At 43.4% G+C, this 26,627-nt stretch overlaps 1 protein-coding gene across 1 annotated transcript in view; it reads left to right on the top strand.

Annotated features, from left to right (window-relative positions):
• The window catches only part of LOC147443740 (protein SYM1-like), a 44,317-nt gene extending 19,520 nt beyond the window's left edge, over window positions 1-24,797 (top strand). The window contains exons 4-7 of the mRNA XM_086526536.1: window positions 20,698-20,770; window positions 20,863-20,955; window positions 21,055-21,141; window positions 24,072-24,797. Of these exons, the coding sequence (XP_086382662.1) occupies window positions 20,698-20,770; window positions 20,863-20,955; window positions 21,055-21,141; window positions 24,072-24,176 (358 nt within the window). The 3' untranslated portion in view covers window positions 24,177-24,797. The remainder of the gene's footprint in view (window positions 1-20,697; window positions 20,771-20,862; window positions 20,956-21,054; window positions 21,142-24,071) is intronic.
• The last annotated feature ends 1,830 nt before the right edge of the window (window positions 24,798-26,627 follow it).

Raw genomic sequence — 26,627 nt, forward strand, 5'->3', positions numbered from 1 at the left:
GGTCAATGTGGCTTCTAGTGTTGTGATTGAGGAGCTGTCAGATGTAGAGGACATCTTGTGTGCCACTTTGTCAGATGATAATCCTTGACATTGATGCCTCTTAATGTTCATTCACAGGACATGCAGATCACCAAGAGTGATCTTGTTTATGCTTTGTTGACTGTCAATGATGCATTATCCCAGACTTGGATTGTTGATTCCGGTGCTTCATTTCATGTGACTCCTATCAAGGTGTGTTTCTCTACTTTTGATGCAGGCAAGCGTGGCCATGTATACCTTGGAAACAATCATGCATGTTCCATTGAGGGTATTGGCACTGTGCATCTCTCCATAGATGGCACAAATGAGCTTGTCTTGCATGATGTTAGATATGTGCCGGGAATCAAGAAGAGTCTGCTTTCTGTTGGTCAGATGGATATGCATGGTTACAGCATCTTGTTTGAGAGAGGATCATGGAAAATGACTAAAGGCTCAAGGCTGATTGTAAAGGGCACAAAGAAAGGGACACTTTACTGCATGCATGGAAAGGCCGTGTTGGGCATTGGCTGAAATTAACTCTCACATGGAGTTGTGGCACAAGAGGCTTGGCCATATGAGCCAAAAGGGCCTTTCTAACCTTTGTACTTTGAACAAGCTTGATGCTAAAGGCACAAAGCTTGACTTTTGTAATGAATGTCAATATGGCAAGCAAGTAAAGCGTTCTTATTACTCTGGTGTCTCTCGTAAATCGTGTGTGCTTGATCTTGTACATTCTGATGTATGTAGCATGCCTACTAAGTCTATGGGAGGTGCATGTTTTTTTGTCTCTTTTGTTGATGATCATTCTAGGAAAATTTGGGTTTATTTGCTAAGGATGAAGCCTTTGCTGCGTTTAAGAGATTTCATGCATTTGTGACCATCCAAACAGGTAGAAAGCTAAAATGCTTGCGTACGGACAATGGGGGGGAGTTCACAAGTGCTGAATTTAACAAATTTTGTGAGAATTTGGACATTAAGAGGGAGCTTACTGTACCATACAACCCCTCTTCTAATGGTGTGGTTGAAAGATTCAATAGGACACTTTGTGAGAGGGTGAGATGCATGCTGTCCACAACTAATCTCTCTCATGGATTTTGGGGAGAAGCTTTGAAAACTGCAGTGCATATATGCAATCGATCCTCTCACATGTCTTTGAAAGGTGACATCCCTGAAGAGGTTTGGTCTGTCAAGCCTGCTTCATATGATCACTTACGCATTTTTGGTTGCGAGGCTTTTGTGCAGGTCAGACCCGAGTTGAGGAGTAAACTAGATGCCAAATCCATTTAAGGCCTTTTCATGGGATATGGTGAAGAAGGCGAAATGGGTTACAGGATTTGGTTACCTCAGCTCAAAAGGTTGTATGCAGCCGGGATGTTGTTTTTTTAGAGGCAAGGCTGCTTCAAGAATCAAAACAATTGTGCCTTAAAGCATGACCATAAAAGGGTCAAATTTCAGCATGACCAGCCACATGTTAGGCCTATTTTTGACCCTCAGGATGCACCACATATGGCTGAAAATGTAGATGATCCAGTGGTGTTTGAGCTAGATGATGTTTGACAGAAAATTGAGGTTCTTGAAGGGCATTTGCAGCCACGAAACAATGCTGAAAATGGTGCTGAAAATGATATACAGCAACCCATTGTTGATGATTTTATTATGCCACCTGATGTAGACCCATTACCGGATAATGTGGATCATTGGGTGAAGCGGTCTACTCGTCCAAGACGGACTGTGAGTAGATATGATCCCTCTTTGCATTACATTATCTTGATAGATGAGGGAGAGCCTCTTACGTATAAAGAGGCAAAGACATGTGAGTCAAGCAGTAAGTGGGAGCTTGCAATGCAAGAGGAAATGAAATCCTTGTATGCAAATGATACTTGGGATCTTGTGCCATTGCCTAAAGGGAGAAAGGCTCTTCCTAACAAATGGGTATACAAGATTAAGATTGTGGATGAAAAACCTAAGTACAAGGCAAGATTGGTTGCAAAAGGATATGCACAGAAAGAAGGAATTGATTTTCAAGAAATCTTTCTCCCGTTGTAAAGCTTACAACTTTACGTGTCCTTTTTGCTCTCGTTGCGGTGCTTGATTTGGAATTGAATCAAATGGATGTAAAGACAACGTTTTTGCATGGTGACATTGAAGAGGACATATACATGAAACAACTTGAAGGTTTTGTAGTTCCTACACGTGAGGAACTTGTATGCAAACTGAAAAGGGCTCTGTATGGTTTGAGACAATCATCACGGCAGTGGTATAAGAAGTTTGACACTTTTATGTTGTCTCAAGGCTTTAAACGCAGCCATGCAGATCATTGTTTGTATACGAAAAGGGATGAAGATGGTAGTCCCATCATACTTGTTCTCTATATTGATGACATGCTGCTTGCCGGGAAACATAAGACTAGTCTTGATGCTTTGAAACGTAAGCTAAATTCAACATTTTCTATGAAGGATTTAGGTGATGCAGAGCATATTTTGGGCATGCGTATTAAAAGAGATAGAAAGCTGAAATTGGTGTTTTTATCTCAAGAAAGGTACTTGACAGGTTTAATATGGTTGATGCTAAGCCTCTTGGAGTACCTTTACCTCTATACACTAAGCTTAGCAAAGCAGATTTCCCAAAGGATGAGGTGGCATTGAAAGCAATGAATGGAATCCCTTATGCATAAGCTTGTGGTTCTCTTATGTATGCTATGATTGCCGCTCGTCCCGACATTGCTTATGCAGTGGGAGTTGTTAGTCGATACATGTCGAATCCTGGCAAAGCGCATTGGGAGGCTGTCAAATGCATTCTGAGATATTTGAAAGGTACACAATCAAAGTGTATCTGTTATGGAAAAAATGACTTAAAGTTGCAGGGATATTGTGATGTAGACATGGCAGGTGACATGGATACCAGGAAATCTACCAGTGGATATGTATTTGCCATTGCTGGTGGTGAAGTCTCTTGGTGTTCTAGGTTACAGAAAATTGTGGCATTGAGTACTACTGAGGCTGAATATATTTTGGCCACAGAGGCTTCAAAAGAGGCCATTTGGTTGGGCAGACTTGCCAAAGAACTTGGCATGCCTACTCATACACCCATGTTGGGTTGTGATAGCCAGAGTGCTGTCTATTTAGCCAAAAATTCCTTGTTTCATGCGCGTACCAAACACATAGATGTGCGGTACCACTTCATACGACAGGTATTGGAGGATGGTCCAGTCAGCTTGACTAAGATCCATACACAGGATAACCCTGCAGATGTTCTCACTAAGAGTCTTGCTAAGGCTCAACATGAGCATTGCATACAACTGGTGGGAGTTGGTTAACTTAAAGGCGTCATTTATGCCTTTAAGTGGGAGGTTGTTGGGTTAAAGGCCTAAATAACCCCTTTTTGTACGTTTTTATACTTTGTCTAGGTTAATATGAACCTGGACACATTTTTTAAAGGTCACTTATAATAAAAGTGGGAAAACCCAAAACTCACTAATTGAGTTTTCCAAAAACGTGAGCTCTCTCTCTCTCCCTCTTCGTTGTGCTAGCACTTCCCTTCTGCAGCACAGTGCCTCCGCTTCAAGCCTCAAGGCTTGCACATCTTCGCGTGCTCTATCACTTGCACACCCCCCGTGCACTCATCATATGGTATCAATGTCACAAAACGGGCACCACGTGCCAATAGAAAAGAACAAACTGAACAGACTTTTAGCACTTCAATAACAACTGAACTGAAAGAGAGAGAGACATGACACACGACACAGAGTGGCGGAATTCCACCCCAGAGAGTATTGGTCCCAAACCTTGGCGCCCCTTTCGGTATTTCTTTATATTGCATCAACACAGTACAAGCTGGTACTCCAGACTGTGTACCTTCTCCAGGAAGCATGCAGAGAATGAGCCCTAGCCTCATATTTAAAGGCCTTGGGTCCCAAAAGCAGTTTTCTATGAAAAGCCTTTAAACTCAAAAGCATCTGGTCCAAAAGCAATGCTCAAAAGCTGCCAGCGTAAAATTCCGAATTCTGTACAGCTGCCACGTCAGCAGTTAGCACAAAACGCGGAAATCCGCACAGCCTGCCACGTCATCATGCCAACGTAATTTTCAAAAATCTGCCACGTCATCAATTTTTCTTGTGTGTGGGTCCTACTTTATTTTAATCTTTTATGTCACTTGGAGCCCCATCGAACGGGGTCCCCATATGTTGGTAGGACTTCTTCTGTTACTTGCTCTTCTTAGGGTTTAGGCCCCTTGGCCGACATCTGCAAGTTGACTCCATTCTTTAGGCTTTGATACGTCAGCAGTTTGTTACAATCAATGTCCAAAGAAACCAAATCCGTCTAATTTGAAAAGAAATTCCAACGCGGAAACATCATTGAATTTTGAACAAGCAGATTCTGCTAAGGATAAAGAAAAATCTGTGGTCAATACGATTCGAGCCTCAGAGGATACGATTATTCTTATGAAGCATGCTCAGTGCACTTTTGGAGCCTCTCTCAAAGTAAGTTTTGGGCCTCCTTGGAACTATCAATGGTCACTCCATCAATATTTTGGTGGACAGCAGATGCTCGGATAGTTCAACAGCTTGGTTTACCAACTCAGAAGACATCTCGCTTATATGATGTGGAATTAGTAGATGGATCAATTTTGACTTGTGATCAGACAATTTGATAGTTGCAGTTTGAGATTCAAACTTATGCAGATCAATTGGATTTCAAAGTCATGCCTTTATCTTATTACGACATGATTCTTGGTCAGCATTGGTTATTTCAATATGATCCATCGATTGGCTTTCGAGGACATACTATCAATTTGTTCAAAGATGGACGTGAATTGACTTTACCCGGGCTTTCTCATGCGAAAAGAGTGATTCAAGCCTCACGTGTACTAGTCAAGCGACATGATACTGTCACGTGCACATCTAACCCTATGTGCATGTGGACAAGCTACTTCATAACAAGGGTTCAATTAGCCTAGCTTAGGAAGTGTTCTGGCACTTTTGTGAGTATGTTCGCAGACCGTGCATGCCCAGGCACTTAGAGTAGATGCATATCCTCTGGTTGCACACAGCATGATCATCAGCATTACCATCAGATTCCATCAGGAGCATTTTACAGTGCAGAAAATCTATTTTCCCTATTTTAGCCATTTTTCACTTATTATTTTTAAGTGACTTTTGTTGGAAACTAGGTAGGGCAAATTAGCAAAGCAAATATAAAAGAAAACCTAGTGCTAGTGCATTCTGGCAAAAGAGGAAGAAGTGCACAGGCAAGTTGCTTGCAACAGACATCTCTCTCTCTCTCTCTCTCTCTCTCTCTCTCTCTCTCTCTCTCTCTCTCAAGCAAGAACCCCTGGCGTTTTTCATCAATCAAAACCCAGCGTTTTTCAGTAGCCATCCCCATCGCCAAGCAACCCTTCAAAAATCAACGTTTTGTCTAGCAATAGATCCGCGTTTTGAAGCCAGCAATTCAGCTTTTTTCAACCAGCAGCGTTTTTGACAGCATGAAATCAATGTTTTTGGACAGCAAGCAATCAGCGCTTTCAGCAGTTAGAGCAACAGCCAGCAGATAGCAATTCAGCCATACGTCGTCGCCGCTCTCGTCGTCTCCAAACTTAGATCCACATTGCATCATAGCCTCACGAACTTGCATCAGCATATTGTACCAGATTTGTGCAATCAATAGCATAGACCTCTCTCGCCATCGAGAGGGGCCCTTGGAGGAGGGTTTGACAACTTGTTTGGTGTCGTATTCTTCTCTCTCTATCTCTCAGTCGCAACACCTTCATTCATAGTGTCTGTCCACTTTGTTGTGATCACTTGCACTCTCTCATTAAAGGAACGGAAGGCTCTCCCTTCCGTAAGTAAAAGAAACCCTTGAGCACAGTTCGGAGCACTCATCTTGAGCAAAGTTCAACATTCAATTCCGCTGCACCTTACATCGGTATCAAAGCTTTGGCAGTGTTCTGTATCACTCAAGGAAAGAACCACAAGAATTTTTTTTTGCTTGTTGTGGTCGCACGTAGCCCAAGACTTCTTGGGCGTGTCGATTCCTAATCGTGTTTTTGAAGAGTGGCAGGAAACCCAAGAAAGAAGGGTTTGTCCAGCCTCCCCTTGTTTCTCTTTTCACTCATTGAGAGCGGACCGTGCACTTAGCGGCCGGCCAATCGACATGAGGTGGGAAAAAGCAACCTTGGTGTGAGCGCAAGGCCGGTAAGGGGTGCGCACGTGGGAAAGAGAAGAGCTTGGGTGAAGAGAAGATCCTTCTCTAACACAGATTGCAAGCAAAAGAAGAATTTCAAGAACCCAAAGAACCTCAAGAACCTCAAGACCCAAGAACCAAGAACGACAAGAGCCCAAGTTCCTCGTGAACTTAAGAAGCCAAGACTTCAGTGTATGGTCATTACCCGAAGCGGAATGGATACTTCGCATGGAGGTGATGAGCATGGCAGTGGCAAAGAAGAATTTTCCCCACCAGGAGGTTTTTCTGACCCTCCTCCTTGCCCATCTACGCCACGGATTGCACCAACTCCTATGGAGACTTTGGTCAAGTCGATGATGGACATGATGGCACAACAAGAAGCGAATCGCGTTAAGATGGCACAAGAAGCGAATCGCGTTGCCGAGGAGCGTGAACGCCAAAAACAACAAGAAGTGAATTGCGTTGCTGAGAAGCGTGAACGCGGAAAAAGACAGGACTCCTTGGATCGCGGAGCGCGCTTGGCGACCGAGGAACGAAAAGAAAGAAAAGTAGAACAAAAAGTAGCCATGGAGCAAGCGTGATTGGCGGCCGAAGAAAGACAGGCAAAGCGTGAGGCACAAAGAGAACTACGCATGCAAGAGTTGGTCCGACAGGTTCTCATCTCGAAGTTCGAGCCAACCAAAGATGCTGGTAGTTCATCAAGTGGCGCAAGCCGAGATTCAGACTCCAACAACCCCGTCACAGAGAAGGTCATGTTCAGTAAGTATAATGGTAAGATGGATGCTAGTGTTATCCATTCTTGGTTGTATCGATTTAATGTTTTTTTTGCGACAACGAAGAAGACAGGGAATAGCAAGGTTTTGACGGCAGCTATGTACCTTGTTGGTGATGCCATCAATTGGTACCACGCATGGCAAGAGGTACAGGTTGCCGCACACCTAGAGGAAGCCGACGAAGACGTGTCCCTTTCCTTCAATTGGGCCGACTTCCAAGACAAGCTCAAGACGCGGTTTATGCCACCACAGTTCCTAGTGCGGTTGAAAGAGGATTGGCGCAATCTCAAGCAGAATGGTATGCCAGTCATGTCTTTTTCTAATCGTGTTTTGTAGCTCGGCACCCAATTATGCAAATCGGATGATGAGCGCAAAGAGGCTTTCTTTTTTGGGTTGGACGAATATATCAAGTTTGATGTAGAAGTCTTCGACCCCGCGGATCTCAACAAGGCGGTAGCAATTGCTCTCTCCCAAGAGATGCAGCACAACAAGGGAAAGCCCAAGGAAAACAAGACTTCTCAAAGTACCTCTTCGAACCCTTAGAACGGTAAGAATGGTAACTCTTCTAGCCCATCTTCCTCTAATCCTTCGGAAAAGAACTCTCAAAATGAATCTAAGGGTAAAGCTAAAGCACGTGCAAAACCTAAGTTAACCCGGGATGAAAAAGCCGCACAAGGAATTATAGGAGGATACATAACGGCTGAAGAACAAGTGATTTATGCTAAGGAAGGTAGATGTTATCAATGTCACGTCAAGGGTCACATTAAGAAGGCTTGTCCTAAGAAAGCCCCACCTAAAGAACCTAAAGCACCCACAACAACCACAAGCATTTAATGAACCAAGCTGAATCTTCTCATGTCTTTGACACACACATTGATGAGTCTCTGATGAAGTGTTATGGTCATGTAAAGGGTCAATGTTTTATCATATTGTTTGATCCAGGCAGTATGCATGATGTGATTAGTGTCTCTCTTGTTGAGAGAGCCCGCCTATAGGTTAGTCAGAAATCTCCTCTCGAGGTGTCTGGCTTCGCTCCCGATACGGACTCTCATCACGAAAGAGTGCCTTGATGTGTTGTTTACAGTTCAACAAGCTGCTTTCCGTAGGAAATTTCTCGTGTCTCTCCTCTCAGGATGTGAAATATTTTTGGGCATTAGATGGTTTCGAGAGCATAACCCTCTCATTGATTGGGAGACCAACTCTCATATTAAATGCCAAGAGTGACTCTCCCATGATGATTCGTGCTGAGGAGGGTCTGCATTCTTTGCCTCTCATTTCTTATGTGCAGGTAAAGCGTGAATTACGACGAGGAGCACAAGTGGCTTTCATCTATTCTGCTCCAGTTACCGAGAGCATTCAGGCTCCAGACAGGTATTCAACTTTGTTTACCAAGTTTAGGCATCTCGTTTTGCAGGATGATCTTCCATCCTGTCTCTCACGCGAGCGGCTGGAGGACCATCGCATCTAGCTTATGGAGGGGGCACAGCCTGTCAGTAAGGCTCCCTAGCGTTTGAACAAGACACAGGAGGAAGAGTTAGAGCGGTAACTCACGGGCAACTCATGGAGTTGGTGGCTAGAGGATTCATACGTCCGAGTGTAAGTCCTTTTGCTGCTCCTATTTTGTTTGTCCGCAAAAAGATGGTTCGTCTCGTTTGTGTGTTGATTACAAGGCATTGAACAAGATGACCGTCAAGAACAAGTTTCCGATGCCTCACATTGGTTTTCAGTAAGGTCGATCTCAAGAGTGGATACCATCAGGTATGGGTATTCAAAGGCGACATCTTCAAAACCGCGCACAGAGCGAGGGCAATGGGAGTATGTTGTTATGCCTTTTGGATTGACAGGTACCGTGGGTATATTTAATCGTCTCATGGTAGGCCGTTTCGGCGATATGGTTGGTGTATGTGTGTTTATCTTTCTTGATGACATTCTCATTTTTCTTGCATCGTGGGGACAACATGAAAAGGATGTCGAAAGGGTACTAACCCGTTTGGATGTGTGTCAGTTCTACATTGCAGCTAAGAAATCTGAGTTTTTTCTCACCACTGAAGTTACTTATCGGGTTATATCATTTCTGCAGAAGGCGTCAAGCTAGACCCCGCGAAAGTGGAACAGGTACGTAATCGGGATTTGCCCAAGACTGCATATGATGTGCGTTCTTTTCTTGGTTTATGTCAAGCATATAGTTCGCACATAGCGAATTTTGCACGCATTGCCACACCTATGACTAATGTTTTGAAAGGGGTGAAGACTCGCCGTCAGCGTGTAGACTTGCCCGAAGCAGCCATTGAGACTTTCACAGCTCTCAAGGTTGCGGTGACAGAAGCACCGTGTTTTATCCTTGCCTCTTGGGATGACCTCTTTGAGGTATGGACGGATGAGAGCAATGTCGCCATAGGCGCTGTGCTTCAGCAGCATGGTTGTCCCGTAGCTTTCCTTAGTCGGAAGCTTAATAGTGCAGAAAAGAACTATTCAGTTTATGATAAAGAACTTTTGTCTGTCATTCACTCTCTTAAAGATTGGAAGCATTTTCTTTATGGTAGAGAGTTTATAGTTCGCACAGATCGCCAAGCCCTCAAGTGGCTCCAGTGTATGCCTAGTGAACATTGGAGTGATCGCCAAGCACGGTGGTCACAATTTTCTGAGTAATTTGGAGGTTTGATTGAGTATGTGCCTGGAAAAGCTAACCTTGTTGCAGATGCGTTGAGTTGCAAAGGACATATTTTGGCTCTTGAATCAAGATCCATAGTTTCTATTCAGGGTGTGTCTTTCGACAGCATGAAGAACCTGTATGCGGATTCGGAGTTTGGTAAGCAATGGCTGCAGGCTCTTGCTTCCCAAGGGCCAAACAACTATCTCATTCGTGATGGTTTATTGTATTTTCGTCAACGTCTATGTGTGTTGCCCTCTCTGAGGCAAACCATATATACATGCACATGATTCTCTTACGGGTGGGCATAGGGGAATGAACACCACTTTGGAAAAAAATAGAAAGATCTTTTATTGGCCTAAAATGCGAAAAGATGTGTTTCGTTATGTCACACAGTGCACTTGTAACAAATTGCTGAAACAATATTCTCTCACGGGTGGGCATAGGGGAATGAACACCACTTTGGAAAAAAATAGAAAGATCTTTTATTGGCCTAAAATGCGAAAAGATGTGTTTCGTTATGTCACACAGTGCACTTGTAACAAATTGCTGAAACAATAACCCTAAAATCAAAAACCCTAATTTTGTCCGAAACCCTAATTCTGTTGAAACCCTAACCCTAAAATCAAAAACCCTAATTCTGTCCAAACCCTAATTCCGTTGAAACCCCAATCCTAAAATCAGAAACACTAATTTTGTATGAAACCCTAATTCTGTCGAAACCCTAACCCTAAAATAAAAAACCCTAATTTTGCCCAAAACCCTAATTTTGGAAACCCTAACCCTAAAACTTGCAAACCCTAATTCTAAAAACCCTAATCTTGAAACCTGCAAACCCTAATTCTAGAAACCCTAACTCTTAAACTGCAGAATTCCTAACCCTAACCCTAACCCCTAGGGCAGCAGGGAGATTTCCAAAAATTGCGTTGGCTGATAAAGCGGCAGGCTGTACGGATTTCCGTGATTTACGCTGTCAGCTTTTTGGCTTTGCTTTTGGACCAGAGGCTTTTCAGTTTGAAGGCTTTTCACTGTAATTACTTTTTAGGCCAAGGGCCTTTAAATATGAGGTTAGGGCTCATTCTCTGGCATGCTTCCTGGAGAAGGTGTAGAGTCTGAAGTACCGGCTTGTACTGTGTTGATGTAATATAAAGAAATACCGAAAGGGGTGCCAAGGTTTGGGGCCAATACTCTCTGGGGTGGAATTCCGCCACTCCGTGTCGCGTGTTGTCTCTCTCTCTCTCTTTCTCTTAGTTCAATTGTTATTTGAAGTGCTTAAAGTTGTTCAGTTTGTTCTTTTCTATTGGCACGTGGTGCCCACCTTGTGACAGTGGTATTAGAGCATTAGGCGTGTGCTTTTCTGAAAGCATACCGGTCCTACAAAAGAGCAGACAGAGCGATTGGAAATTTTATTTGAGGTATCTTGGCCCTCCAACGCGGACTTATTAGCCACTCCCACCCTTACTTCATTGCGCATCAGGCGCGCTCCCGTCTTCACCGCTCATGTCTTACAAGGCATAAGCCAATTAAGATCACTTGCAAGAGAAGGATCCAGATTTGTTTCAAGTCACTGTTTTTCTCAGAAGCAGTGCCATGCAGATGTTGATGTCTACAGCTACCAAGCAGCATACTCTAAGTACTTGGCAAGCTTTCAAGAAAAATAAAATAAAAATTGTCCGAACTTATATGGTTTCTGACATCTTCCTTCGGAGTGCAACTTCTGGTGGAGTGGGGTATCTTGAAATGCTTGCCATGGAAACCCTAGCAGATTATATCTTGAAATTTCTCGAAATCTCTCAGTAGATGTCTCTTCACGACCAGATGACCTTGGAAGTATAGTGCGATTGCTATCTTGGGACTACCATTGCCGCCAAAGCAACACTGTTTGTCCAAGAGCTGACGGACCATGCTCGGCTACGACCTCATGGAAGGAACCTAACCCTAATGTTTGGTGCAAGTTTCAAGATGGAAAGTCAGTCGACTTTTCGAGCTCAACCGATGTCGAGATTGCTTTTTAAGTTTGAGTTCTGATCTTGTTTGAAATGGATGGTATTTGTTTTGAACCTTTTTGGGTGCCGATTTGAATTGTTTGACTTTGGTTTGATACTGGTTTCAATGATTGGTGATTTTACTCCCGGGTGGAGAAGTGAGAAATATTGTTTTGGTATTGTTTGAACCTCGGAACGACGCAGGCCGATGCCTGGGGAGCGTTTCGTTGTATGTTTGAAAACCTCTGAACGACGCAGGCCGATGCGTGGGGAGCGTTTGGTTGTATGCTTGTAATATAATTGTTGTTGTGACTCCTGGCCCGGACCTGGATGGTTATGCGGGAGGAGTATTAAGAAGTCTGAGCAGTGGTTACTCTTAGTACCTCCAAACGTCGCAGGCTGCGGTCTGGGGGGCGTTTGGTTGTAAAAGGCCTCTATATCTCCCGGCCCGGACCTTTTTAGGTTATGCGGGAGGAGTGATGAGGGAGTTGTTGAATATCTCCTGGCCCGGACCTTGTTAGGTTATGGGGGAGGAGTGTTCATCGGCGGCTTTATGTTTCTACGTCTTGTAACATGCATATGTAAGCATTTGTGTTGCATTGTGATGTGCCAACCACTGAATATTCCTAATTGGATGAGATTGCCTGGGTATGTAATTTTATTGCATCAAGACACCCGTGGAAGATCAGTACGGTCTAGGTGTGATGGCTAATTTTACTACGCCGGAATATCAAGAGTTCCGATTTGGACGAAAGGAGAAGCTAATTCCTTGATCAAAACAGCCGAAAGGAGAAGCTAACTCCTTAATAAAAAGAGCAAACTGATTGTCCCTCGGAATGTCCCTCGGAATGACCGTCGGAAATTTTTGAGCTAACTTGAGTTGTTTTGCAGATATGCTGTAATCGCAGACGATTACTCTCTTTCAAGAAGGGTAGATGTAGCAAACTGTTGAAACAATAACCCTAAAATCAAAAACCCTAATTCTGTCTGAAACCCTAACTCTAAAATCAAAAACCGTAATTCTATCCGAAACCCTAATTTTATTGAAACCGTAATCCTAAAATCAAAAACCCTAATTCTGTCCAAAACCCTAATTTTGATGAAACCCTAACCCTAAAATCAAAAATCCTAACTTTGCCTAAAACCCTAATTCTGAAAACCCTAACCCTAAAACTTGCAAACCCTAATTTTGAAAACCCTAACCCTAAATCTTGCAAACCCTAATTTTGGAAACCCTAACCCTAAAATTGCAGAAACCCTTACCATAACCCTAACCCTAACCCTAACCCTAAGGGCAGCAAGGAGATTCCAAAAATTGCGTTGGTTGATGACGTGGCAAGCTGTACGGATTCCCGTGATTTACGTTGACAGCTTTTTGGCTTTGCTTTTGGACCAGATGCTTTTAAGTTTGAAGGCTTTTCACTGTAATTGCTTTTTAGGCCAAGGGCCTTTAAATAAGAGGTTAGGGCTCATTCTTTGGCATGCTTCCTGGAGAAGGTGCAGAGTCTGGAGTACCGGCTTGTACCAAAAGAGGCGCCAAGGTTTGGGGCCAATACTCTCTGGGGTGGAATTCCGCCACTCCATGTCGCGTGTTCTCTCTCTCTCTCTCTCTCTCTCTCTCTCAATTCAGTTGTTATTTGAAGTGCTTAAAGTTGTTCAGTCTGTTCTTTTCTATTGGCACGTGGTGCCTGTCTTGTGACAGCACTATATGGCAAAGGTAAAAGCTCCTCGGGGTAAGCAGTAAGGCCTCTTGCTTCCGTTGCCTATTCCCGATGGACCTTTTCAAGATATTTCCATGGATTTTGTGACTAACCTTCCACCTAGTTTGCATTCAAGGAACACTCAATGTTTGACAGTTGTTGATCGTTTCAGCAAGTTTTGCATGTTGATTCCTTGTAAGGCCACAAAACTGCACAAGATGTGGCACGGTTGTTCATAAAGCATTGGTACCCCCTCTGTGGTTCGCCAAAATCGATTGTTTTAGATAGGGATGTTAAGTTCACGTCCAATTTTTGGCGCGTACTCTTTGAAAATTTTGGCACTAAGTTGAATTTTTCATCGGCTTTTCATCCACAGCCAGATGGTCAGACGGAGATTTATAATTAGTTGGCTTTTGATGTTTTAAAGTTATATGTGTATGATCAGTAGTTTCATTGGGAGCTCTATCTCCCATTGGTTCAGGCTATTTTGAATGACTCTTTTTCCTCTGCCACTGGTCGAACTCCGTATGAGGCAGCTTTTGGTCGTCCGTTCCAGTTACTTTTGACTCGCTCGGTCAGTAAAATGCCTGATGCCAATGCTGAAAGTCAGTCATTGGATGAGATTTCTGAGAGTGTGAAGCTTCGGCTAAGCAAGGCTCAGGAATCTTATTCACGGCAGTCTAATAAGCATCGTTAGGATGTTTTGATTAAGGAAGGCGATTGGGTGTATTTAAGAATCATGAAGCAACGTCTCAAGCAAGTTGGAAAGAAGTGTCCAAAGTTGTCTTTTAGAATGTTGTTGGTAGACTACAAGGAAGCCATGCAGCTCGGTACCAGTACCTCACTTTAAAAGGAGGGGATGTCACGTGCACATCTAACCCTATGTGCATGTGGACAAGCTACTTCATAACAAGGGTTCAGTTAGCCTAGCTTAGGAAGAGTTCTGGCACTTTTGTGAGTCTGTTTGCAGACCGTGCATGCCCAGGCACTTAGAGTAGAGGATATGGAGTAGATGCATATCCTCTGGTTGCACACAGCATGATCATCAACATTACCATCAGATTTCATCAGGAGCATTTTACAACGCAGAAAACCTATTTTCCCTATTTTAGCCATTTTTTACTTATTATTTTTGAGTGACTTTTGTTGGGAACTAGGTAGGGCAAATTAGCAAAGCAAATATAAAAGGAAACCTAGCGCTAGTGCATTCTGGCAGAAGAGGAAGAAGTCACAGGCAAGTTGCTTGCAACATGCATCTCTCTCTCTCTCTCTCTCTCTCTCTCTCTCAAGCAAGAACCCCTGGCGTTTTTCATCAAGCAAAAACCAGCGTTTTTCAATAGCCATCCCCATCTCTAAGCAACCCTTCAAATCAGCGTTTTGTCTAGCAATAGATCAGCGTTTTGAAGCCAGCAGTTCAGCGTTTTTCAACCATCCATCCAGTGTTTTTCCAAGCCAGCAAAACCAGCGATTTCAGGCCAGAAAATCAGGGTTTTTCAGCCAGCCAAATCAGGGTTTTTGACAGCATGAAATCAGCATTTTTGGACAGCAAGCAATCAGCGTTTTCAGCAGCTAGAGCAACAGCCAGCAGATAGCAATTCATCCATACGTCGTTGCCGCTCTCGCCGTCGCCGTCGCCGTCGTCTCCAAAACCGTCGTCTCCAAACTTAGATCCACATTGCAGCATAGCCTCACGAACTTGTATCAGCATATTGTACCAGATTTGTGCAATCAATAGCATAGACCTCTCTCGCCATCGAGAGAGGGGCCTTTGGAGGAGGGTTTGACAACTTGTCTGGTGTCGTATTCTTCTCTCTCTATCTCTCAGTCTCAGCACCTTCATTCACAGTGTCTGTCCACTTTGTTGTGATCACTTGCACTCTCTCATTAAAGGAACGGAAGGCTCTCCCTTCCGTAAGTAAAAGGAACCCTTGAGCATAGTTCGGAGCACTCATCTTGAGCAAAGTTCACATTCACTTCCGTTGCACCTTACAGATACAGTGGATTATGAAGAGAATATGATCTCCGATGCAAATGCAGAAATTCTAATTGATGAATTTTTAAATTCATTAACTTCTCCTGAATCAATTACTGAAAAGGTGACTTCAAGCTAGAAGTTTTTTCAAGTGATACTTCGTTACGAGAAAAAGTAAGGAGATATTTGCAGATTCTGAGTCTGAAGACGATTATGCTTTCTTTGATTCTTTGTTGGATGATGATATGCCAATTGCAAGTCATGAAGTGACAGTTCTTGAAGATGATTCTGAAGAATTTTGGGATTCATTATTGGAAGATGATTACAGTCTCAAGCCAAAATCCTCTCCAATGATTCATAAACTTGAAGTTAACCCATCTGAAGAGTACCTTGAGAAGATTTCCTCTTCCCCAAATATTTCACAGTTACCGGAAGATTTTGAACCCGAAATCTTACATCGCATGAAGAATTTTGAAGATCAATCTTTTGTTACAATCAACATGATTAAACCAGATTCCTCGAAAAAGTCTCTGAACGATACAATGACATGGGATTTAGCAATCAAAGCAAAAAGGTTTCGCAAGAAGCAAAAGTTCAAGACAAAGATTTCAGATAACTCAAAGACTGAAGATTTTCGAAGATTCAATGCTTTTCGAGAGTTTTATCATCAAAAGTCATTCCTTTAACCAAGGCTCTCATTTTAAATAAGAGGGAATGTCACGATTGTGACTATGTTGCACTATTACATCTACTCCTAGTTGTAGGTACGCGAAGTGCCATGCCAAGGAGGATCCCTACGCTTGGATGGTCACACCCCTTCGTCCAAAAGATCTGTCTCTTCGCCAAACGCCACACTCCTTCGACGACTGGTCACACCCCTTCGCTCTACAGGTGTGACTCTTCGCCCAATGGTTGCAGCTCTTCACCGAAAGGATGTGTCTTTACATCTAAAGTCATGTCTCTTCACCAGGAGACGTGTCTTTTCATTTGTGTCTCTTCGTCTCCTATATAAGGAGCCTATTGTACTCGGTTTCAGGCAATCATTCAGTCAATCAAACACAGAGTCTTCTGAGTCTTGTTTCTGAGTTCAGTTCAAGTTTCTAAAGTCTTAATCATGAGTTTAAGTGCTTAATTAAGGATTAGTACCTAGAATCCTTACACTGGTAATCTCTACCCTAGTGAGGGAGATGGAGGGCGCATCCAGAGATAACTGAAATGGGGGTAGCCGATCCATACTAAAGCCATGCAACTGAAACCAAGATGCCATCTCTGCATACCAACATGATCTATCTCCCTGCAATGCCAACTATTGTGAAGACTCTAGTGCTAATCGAGCATATCTGTCTCTAGGGAGAGCCCAGGTGCTATGCATACATGAAACTGATCGAGTGAGTGCCTCCACTACCAATGGAGGAGCAGCGAGCTCCGCTCTAACAATGTCATGTGGTACTGAGGCCTTGGCCCTAATCATCCGAGAAATCATAGACACCAAGGGCCTCTCCATACATCTCCATCCATCAATACTGCCAGCTTTGCTATGCTGATCAACTGAGGGGCCCCATATCTCCACTCCGTACAGCATGGCCGAAGTGACCAAAGTGTCAAAGAGCCAAAGCTTTGTCTAAGGTTCCTGGAACTGAACCTGCGAACATATTCTCTCAAGTCTTCCCAATGCTGCATAGGCTCTGGTCAATCGCGTATCTACTGCACGCCTCAGGGAAAATACTGGAACACTGAAAACCGCCCCAAGATAAGTGTATGTATCTACATACTCCCCAGTCTCTCGACCATATGTAAAAGTGGGGACGGACCTCCTTACCCACTGTGCCATGGTGTTAAACACCATTACCTTGGTCTTACCAAGGTTCACAAACAATCCACTATCTCGTGCAAATACATGCAATGGATCCAAATGACGTTGCATCCCCTCTGGAGAATCTGAGATCAACACAATATCATCAATATATAATAGCAACGGAATCCATGTCCCTGCAAGCTGAGCACCTCTATCACCCTCTGTTTGTACATAATCTGAAAACTCATCTACATATATCCCAAAGAGAGTCGGAGATAGAGGACAGCCCTGCTTCACTCCAAAGGTGGAGTGAACCATGTTGGACATGCCCTGAGTAGTGCGTATCCGTCCTACCACTGTCCTGTATAAAGCTAAGATCCCCCAAATCAGCTCTGTGGGCACCCCCATGTCATGCAATCCGCGTATGAGTCTGGCTCGTGGCACTGTACAAAGGCTTTGCGAAAATCCACAAAGCTACTACTACTAGAATCCATCCTCATCTGCACTCTGGATGTCGAGAGAGTATGGTTCGAATCCTCTATTGTAGTCTCCGTTGATGCTGTGCAGCACCTCTCCTCAATTGTGGCCGTCTGGATCTCCGTAGTTCACCCTCAATCCCCCTCTCTGTGCAAAGCTGGCAAAATCTCTTAGCTTGGGGGGTATGAGCAGCTCTTCCTCTCTCTATCTCTTGCCGGTGTGATGATACTCGAAGCTGACCAATCGCCACTCCTGAGCTATGTGCCATGTATGTGTCCATGTAGTGCGGTCTCTGAATGAACCTCTCGTCCAGCATGGTCAAGAAGTGTTCATTGTGATACATCTTCGAGGAAGAGCCTATGTAGGGGCGATCCATGTCTCTTTGATGTAAACGTTCCATAGATCCTATCTGAGTACTGCGTTCCTCTCACTGTGAGAGCTCAAGGAAGGGTGAGTGTGGGTCATATTGGAAGGGTGGTAATCTATCCATGTCTAGTCCATCTGCTCCAGACCGCTCTCTCACCTGTGAGTACCAAGACTCTTGCTCACTCTGAAATCTGTCCAGAGGCCTTGAAGACTCTGTGTGTGAGTCTATCTGATGGCATCTCTCTCATCCTTTGAATGAGGCAAAAGGTCTTGAAAATAGCCGGTTATGGTGCAGATGAAGAAATGGGACATTGTCTCTGGGTGCGAGAAATCTTGTAAAGTCATTCGTAGTTCACACGTTATCTTGAACAAGTCAAAGATGCACATAGCCTCGACTAGCATGGGTGGAGTGGCTAATTCTGCTGTATTAATGTTTTGTGGTATTGAGGGCTTGCTGCGGAACAAGCATGATATCATACATATCTGTGGTCTCTCAATCTATGTCCATGAGGCAAGGGCCCATACTACTTCAACATACATCAAGGCTGGGGTGACTGAAGTATCGAAGAGCCACCCCTTGGTGCTGGGCTCTTGAAAGTGTGCCTAATGACATCTTCTCTCTATCATGGCCAAAGCCGCATATCCTCCGGTGAATTTGTCTGTATCTGCCTTTGCCATGGTGAAGCGCACGGGTGGGTTGGCAAAGGTGACTCCCAAGCATACAGAAGACTCCACCACCTCTACGTGTCCACCTGCGGCCATAAGAGTACCGCACTCCTGACTATCCTGGAAGTATGAAAGATCATGACTGTGGTTTTTCAAGGTTCCTATCAGCCCTCTGTGTACAAAAGTCGTCAAGAGCCTCCAGGTGTTGCTGTAAGCCTTCTTGTGATTTGGGGATCAAAACAATGTCGTCAGCATAAAGCACGATATGTATTGGAGTACCTCCAAGGTCTGCACCATCGCCACCAACTCGTAGTATGTAATCTGAGATCTCATCAATGTAGATCCCGAAGAGGATCCGTATGTAGCTCAAATCATCTGTGATGGCACACCCAAGCTCTCGAGGCGTTGAAAGAGCCTCTCAGGTGGGACTGTATCAAATGTTTTGCGGAAGTCCACAAAGCAGCAGTGTAGTCTCTTCTTCCGTGCTTTTGCCCCATCAATGAGGCAATGCAGAACGAAGATGTGATTAATAGTAGAGAAGGTTCGTCTAAACGTGTCTGGCTGGGCCCTGGGGGCTTTGAGTCCCTCCCTCTCTGCATATGAGCTGAGCTCTGCCTCACGTACTTCTCCGTAGAGTTTGGCCATGGTGTCGCCAATCAGGATGCCTCCTCGAAAGCTTGCTGCTTGCGGCATGTGAGAGTCTTCATTTGTCTTCTAGCCTCTTGCTATGTCATCTTCCCAAGAGCTCTCTGTGGTAAAGCCTTTGCACTCATTATCATACCAATGGTTTTGTGCATAGTCCTTGTTGGGGGGGGGGGGGAGTATCTCCGATGTGAGTAGTGTGTGGAAAGGAGCTGAGGCTGATGTGTATATTTGTCACAACTAAGAAACTTCACAAAACGTTTCAAGCGTTTTGAAACTTCTCTTGGACGTTTCAAAGGTTAATGCTTTTTACTTGGTCCGAAAGCATGTCTCCAATTCGAATACAGAGAGGCGCTTGGTGGTGGCCGCAAACCATGGGGGAAGCCACTTTGCTTGTCATGGAGGCCATGGGAGGAGAGAGAGGGCGTGTTTGGGGTTTCTCCTAAGTGTTGAGAGAGAGGGGGAGGGCTCAAGTGCCCCCCATAGCAATAGAAGTGGGAAAGGGCTGCTTATGTATGATGTGTGTGTGTGTGTGTGTGTGTATGTGGCTGTACGTGAATGTATGTGTGTTCTTGGTGTATGTATGTGTATGTGCGTAGGGCAATGTGTATGCATTGAGGTGGGGGCGCTGAGCAAAGCTTGTGGTTGTGGCAAGCACTTCCATGGCAGCCCCCTTGCTTCCTTCAAAAAAGCTGAGCATGCCAAATATACCGAAATACTAGAACGCTGGAAATTGACAAACGTTGAAACTTTGGGTCTGACGAGAGATTAACATCCTTTAGAGGCTAACTTGACTTGTAGGACAGATCAAGTGCATCTTGGTGACATCTTCTGGGCATCCATGCCATGAAGGCATGCATAAATAAAAATGAAAATACAATGCTTCTGAAAAGACCTCTTGGTATAGCCACAATGGGGTTCCAATACATAAACTGAGAAGTAGCTAATGCAGATAGAGGATGTATTCAATACCCTGGGAGTGGTGTTCAGAACTCTGCAATGATTGCTTTGCCTCCTCTGTAGACTGCCCACTTGCCGTTCTTCCTTGCGGTATGCCAATTGGTGTGAAAAGTCCAACAGTTCTAATGCAGATAGGGGATGTATTCACTCCTTGGGGAGTGGAGTTCAGAACTCCACAATGATTGCTTTGCCTTGCTGTTCTTCCTTGCATTTTGCCAATTGGTGTGAAAAGTCCAACAGTTCTACAATGTTTTTTGATTATCATGAAGGGTTTAACAGTTTATTGAAGTTTTCTAGATATTATTTCCTATATTCTAGTTGCTCGTCATATTCGCAACTTATTGTTGATGATTGGCGGTGCCATTTTAAACATTGCACAGTAGCATGAGTTTTGCATGGAAGGGTTGTTTATAATCAGCTTTGTCTCCATCTTTGTACTGAGATTTTTTTCCGGCATTTGTCATAGATGAATTGTTATGAAGTATTTTGCATTTGATCAATCTGCTTGGTGCAGGTATCTAATCTTGAGCAAGTGGTTACCAGGACCAGGAACATTAAGAGCAGTGGCTAGGCTTATATTGGATCAGGTTAGAACTGTAGCTACTGGATACCGCATATAAGTTCAAACCTTTCTTTAAAAGAAAGTCACGCTTCTCATTAAGTCCAAACTTATCTGCAGTTCTTGTTCTCTCCCATTTTTATTGGGGTGTTCATCTCAGCTTTGATGACATTGGAAGGGCATTCCCATGACATAGTACCAAAACTGAAGCAGGTTGTAGAGCTAAGCAGCTTCTCTATGGTTCAAAATTGAAAGTTATTATAGCTTCTCATTTTATTAATCCCATCTCATTGCTGTTTCTATGTTTATCAGGACTGGCTCAATGTTGTTTTTGCTAACTGGAAGATCTGGATACCTTTCCAGTTTTTCAATTTCCTTCTTGTTCCTCAACAACTTCAGGTCAATTTATAGCACCAACTTGTTTTCCCCCCCTTTTTTTAATAAATGCATCCATAGCTCCTCACAAAGAAAGTTTTGATGAAAAGGAAGGGTTTCTTGCTTGTCAGTAATTGTCACGTGCACACTCAACCCTATGTGCATGTGGACAAGTTGTCACTCCTACTTCTAGGGTTTAGGACAGCCTAGGAAGTGTTCTGGTGGCACCTTTGTGAGCCTATTTGTAGGACATGCATGTCCAGGCACTTCAAAGTAGTTGTATACCCTTTGATTGCACTTTGAGCATCGCCAGTGTCTGCTAGTCTAGGCACTAGGGAGTGTTCCCATACTCTAGCACTAGTACTTGGCCTAGGTAGTTTAACATGTGAAGCACCTCTTATCAGTAGGGTCATTAACTTATTAATAAGTTAGGCATTTTTAACTATAGTCGTGGGGTTCATCTGGAGCCCGCTCGACCCAGCATTTCCTTCCTAATGGGTTACCACATGAACCACAAGTCAGTACCATGCATGAGCAGTTTGCCCTCAGGACCACAACGCTACATCCATGGCATTTTTCCTTCTCTTCAGCCCTGGCGTTTTCTATGAACACCTTGCCTCAAAGTAGCAGATTAGTACATGTTGTCAGCATCAGCATTGCATCAAGCTTGGTGATTTCAGCCTATCCATCAGCCATCAGTTTTCAGCCTATCCATTAGCTTCAGATTTCAGCCATAGCTCCAAAAGTTGCAGATCTCAGCATATAGCACCAGCGTTTTCAGATTTCAGCACGTCATCGTCATCATCATCAGCACCCTCGGCATCGGCCATAGCAGATCAGCCCTTAGCTTCGTCAGTTTGCAGATACAAGTTAGATACACTAGCATTTTCTATTTTCAGCCCTTAGCCTCTCAGCTCCAAGCATCTACCGCATGATCCCATCAGCATCTCAGCATCTAGATTTATTGTATCAGCATTTCTGCAATCTAAAGTAAATACCTCTCTAGCAATAGAGAGGGGGGGCCTTGGAGGGGGGTTTGGGATTGCATCCGATGTTAGTCTCCTCTCTCTCTCTCTATCAGTCACGGAACCTTCACTCACAGTACTCATTCTCTCTTCTCTCTCTTTGTCTATTTCACATCTCTTTCATGAAAGTAGAAGGAACCTTGTGTATGCATTGAGCACTCATCCTGAGTTAAAACCTTCAATCACTTCCGGTGCACATAATAGTAATAGCTCCTAGAACTGCCAGTCACATTAGGGCCACAAAAAGACGGCTACTTATGACTTAAACCAAGACCTCAACATTGTTAAATGTTAAAGACTAAAATTTTTATCTCAGATGTAGGTCTCTGCCCTGACTTACATGTTGCGCTCAAGGGAAAACCAATCAGATGCTTTATAATCTTAAAGGTATTTGATCGGAAATAGGGAGATAGCAGCTTCTTTATCCTTTGAACTGGTTGTTGCGATTCCCTCAAACTGTCAGAAACGCGTAGCATCTCTTTTAAACTTCCTTTTAAGGTCTCCCATTCTTTTGTTGGGCCAATGCAAGAACTGGGGAAGGTGCTTATTGCCTATGTGCAAATTGAGAGCCCGACTTATTGCCCATGTGCAAATTGAGAGCCTCACCAAGTTTTGGTCTAATGTTGCTGATGGTGTTTGGTTCTTTGGTTGCCAAGGGTGGATGTAAGGATGGGGTTAGGTAAAAATAACGAGAGACTAAGGCAAGGCAAAGGGAGACATGAGCTTTTGTTGAGTCGTTCATGAAAGAAGAGGACAAGGGCAAGATTGTGAAACTGGCAATCACACATTATGAGATACAAAGGTGAACTCTGAGTCCTCATGTATCTTTCATATATGAAGTCAGAACCCCCACACGTCACTTTCTCAAATACGTTTAGATCGCATTCTGAGATTGAAGTGATAATCACCAAGTCCTCTATTATGCTACAATGCAACATGCTCCCTTGTTGTACATGTCTATTACCGCAATAGTCTTATAGCTCAAGGAGCACCATGTAACTCACCACATCCAATCATGCCCAGACAGCCTGATTACAGTAGCCTATCCTTTGGCGTTGTGCCCTCCTTATGTCCTTAGGCCCTATAGAATCTGTAATAATTTTTTACCATCTGTGCAGATCTGTTGCCCTGAACATTGATCACGAGATATGCATTTGGAGCAATCTCAATGAAATAAGAAAAGGTTCTCACGTTTGCACTGTGTTTTGCATACCTTTGAAGATACTACCCAGGAGTGGGTGGATAAACAATCTTGCGTTAGCTTGCCTTTCAAAAAGAGGAGATTTGCAGATTGTTACAAATTATGTTTACATACACATCGGTAAATTCAGAGGAAGAGATGGTTAATGCTTAGGCTACTGTGCTTTTATTCATCAGAAGAAATGGATTATGTAATTATTCACACATGTGACAGCTTTTCTGCAAGACAACTTCGAGAACTCAGTTTTTGTCACCCATCAAAGGTTTTAGGTTTGAAATCAAACCTAGAGGTCTTGATAATGTTGAAGTAAAACATTGAGGTCAAGCTTAAAAGTTTTGAGCAGACGATGGGGAGCTGAGTTGGTGGTGTTTGAATGCCGGATCGAAATTTAGCTTAAACTTTATGATCCTGCATGTGTACAAGCTCAGCTTAGAAATTCGGTTGTGAGAATCTAGGAACGTTGTAACAGACACCCAGATCAGGGAGCGAGTGCATACATCGTGTGTGGAGGTGTTTTTCTTGTGTGAACAATTGGAGTAAGGAATTGAACATGCGTTTGTACCTGCATCCTTGTTATTCAGTATGAACTTGTTTCTGATGTGGTTCAATTCACTGTAAGCGATGCCTGAAGTATTTCTGAGGTTTTTTGTTTGGGACCACTCATGACTGGTTGCTTTTGGTGTATATGGGCTGTTTCTTGCTGATTTTTGTTTATTCTAAATGTCCAGGTTTTGGCAGCAAACGTGATTGCTCTGGCATGGAATACTTATCTGTCCTTTGCTGCTCATAAGGATATAATTGCCCCTGCTCGGAAAGATTCAATTTCTAGTTGAAGAGAGTCTCTACCTGCAAATGTGGAGGTTGGTAGTAGTTGCAAAAGACGGCGTTCTTGTAAGGTGAAGGTAAGGCAATATTGCAACATGTTAAAAGTACATGGAAGCAAGCAACTCTGGCCCAATCCTTTATGGGAGAAAGGGATGCTGAAAATGCTTCTTCAGGAGTTTGCTCAATTGCACGAAGGTAGCATTCAAAGTGTGATGGGTGTTGGCCTAGCAAGATTGCGTGGTACATGTTTCTTTGAAAGTGTTTAAGTGTCCCAGATGGTCCCTGCAACTGGTTATGCTTTGGTCGTATGATTCAATCAATGTTATTATTGAGCTTGGCATACTGTACTGAACTCGCCATGTAAAGATTACCAACTGACAAATACTGTAGAGTGGCTGTTATACCCTCTTGTTGTATTTACAAATCAGTCATGTCACTCCAATGCCACAAGATCTGAAGATGGTGACAATTAAGCTAATCACTACACACATTGTCCAATTTCTTGTGTGTTATGTATGATATAGCCTTCTTGTATGTCAAGGAGGCTGTCTTTCTCTGACATGAAGATATAAGAAGGCTGGGATGTATGTACCTGCCCCTCCCAAATTTGTCTAGGGTCTTCAGCATTCCATTATGCCATACTTCAACATGATTTGGCCAAGGTATAAAGGTGGATGTTGCATCTACCCTCCTACCTGTTACACAACTTAATATATTTTTGCGAAGATCAGACCTCAAGAAGGTACCAATCAACCCGTCAATTAGAGACATGAGGTTGGCTTCATCCTCCAAATTGTGGAGGGGAATGAAAAAGAGAAACAAGAATTCAGCAAACGCTCCCATCATAACATGAGAGAATTCTTGGAGCTACGTGGGCTTAAGCTTCATATGAACTCATGTTTAGGCAAAGAAGGCAAATGCAGTGAGGTCCTTGGGCTTTCTTCTTGAGCCCCGTCTTGTCATAACTGTAGTAGTTTGATTGCCATAGAATAGAGAAGAGAAGAAGGTTGTCATCAATCAAACTTTTGTTGTCACACATCCCATCGTTTAAGGGAGCTAAGCTTTTTAAAACCTACATCAATCCATTCATACTATTGGATATGATGCTAGAGCTCCATCTCAACAAGGCAATTAGTAAAGCTTGGTCATTTGGTAACTGTCTCCATTAATGGAGGTTTGCTTCGAACCTTCTCTATTGAGAACTAGAATTGTGTGGGGTTTTCCTTTCGACTTGGATCCTTCATGATCGCATAGCTAGCGAGCATTGAGAGTGACTCGTCCTCTCTGAGTCTTAAGTGTCTTTGTAATGTCATCAAGGAAAAGAAATTGACGATCACCACCACTACATGCAAAGTGAGTGATTGGAAATCCATGAATTCTTCTAGCATGTCCTCTCCCTCTACCATTTAATCTTCCTCCTCGGAAGAGTCAGGATTTGGTAAGAGAACACACACCATGGATGCTTCCATTTGCTCACTAACCTCTTTGACCTCTTTGTTTGCCTCCCTCTATAATGGTTACGGAGTCCTTGTTGCTTGCCTTTGATCATCGTCCCCCCCCCCCCCCCCCCCCCCCCCCCCCCCCCCATCTCTCTCTCTCTCTCTCTCTCTCTCTCTATCCTTAAGCACAAGCAAAGTAAGAACCATGTTCCAATTGATAAATTGGGTACCTATATACCCCATGCAAAGTCTCATCCTTTGTCTTGTTGTCCATTCATTGAGTCCTTCAAAAAAACCTCAAAAGATGAAAGCAATTTTTTTTGCCATCCCGATACAGGCGTTTTGAAAATTGACACACCATGTCGGATCTTGCAAACACAACTGCATGTTCGGACATGTGCTCCTCCATGTACTCTAAATTTAAAGCTATTGAATGCCTCTGTATGCAAGTTGGCTATGGCTTGCATATTGATAGAGCTTTGAAGATGGGCACTAGTGCATGTGCTTGATCTGCAATCCCCATCCTACCGAGCTAACAAGGAGAGCATCATGTGACGTCGCCATGGATATGTGCGCAAAGAAGTAGAAAAGAGAGCTTACAACTAGAGTTTGGTGAGAGTGAGAAATGAACTTAAAAAATCTGCAGTGATTTATATACCAAAGTTAGCTTGAAAAACTTAAAAAACCCCCAAAAAAGCATAGCTAAAAAATTAGTTTTTGTGACAAAACAACACAAGATGCCATCTCAACTATTTGACAATCTCAATCACTTAAATATTTTTGCTCAAAAGCTTATTAAAAACTAAAATACTCCACAAAAGTTTGAAAATGAGTAAATATGCGCATAGATGGAATACAAAACACTATCTTTAAGCAAGCACAAAATTTGCGTTAGTTACAAGCTTTTGTTGTAATAGATCGCTAGAACGTAATGTCCTCACAAAGGAAATCTTTTCCTTTTCTAAACCGAACAACCATGTCATTGACAACAAGAGGTTGCTCATGCAATGTATATCTTAG

The sequence above is a fragment of the Adiantum capillus-veneris genome, chromosome 13 (genome assembly GCF_014529385.1).
Source record: "Adiantum capillus-veneris isolate H3 chromosome 13, ASM1452938v2, whole genome shotgun sequence".
NCBI lineage: Eukaryota > Viridiplantae > Streptophyta > Polypodiopsida > Polypodiales > Pteridaceae > Adiantum > Adiantum capillus-veneris.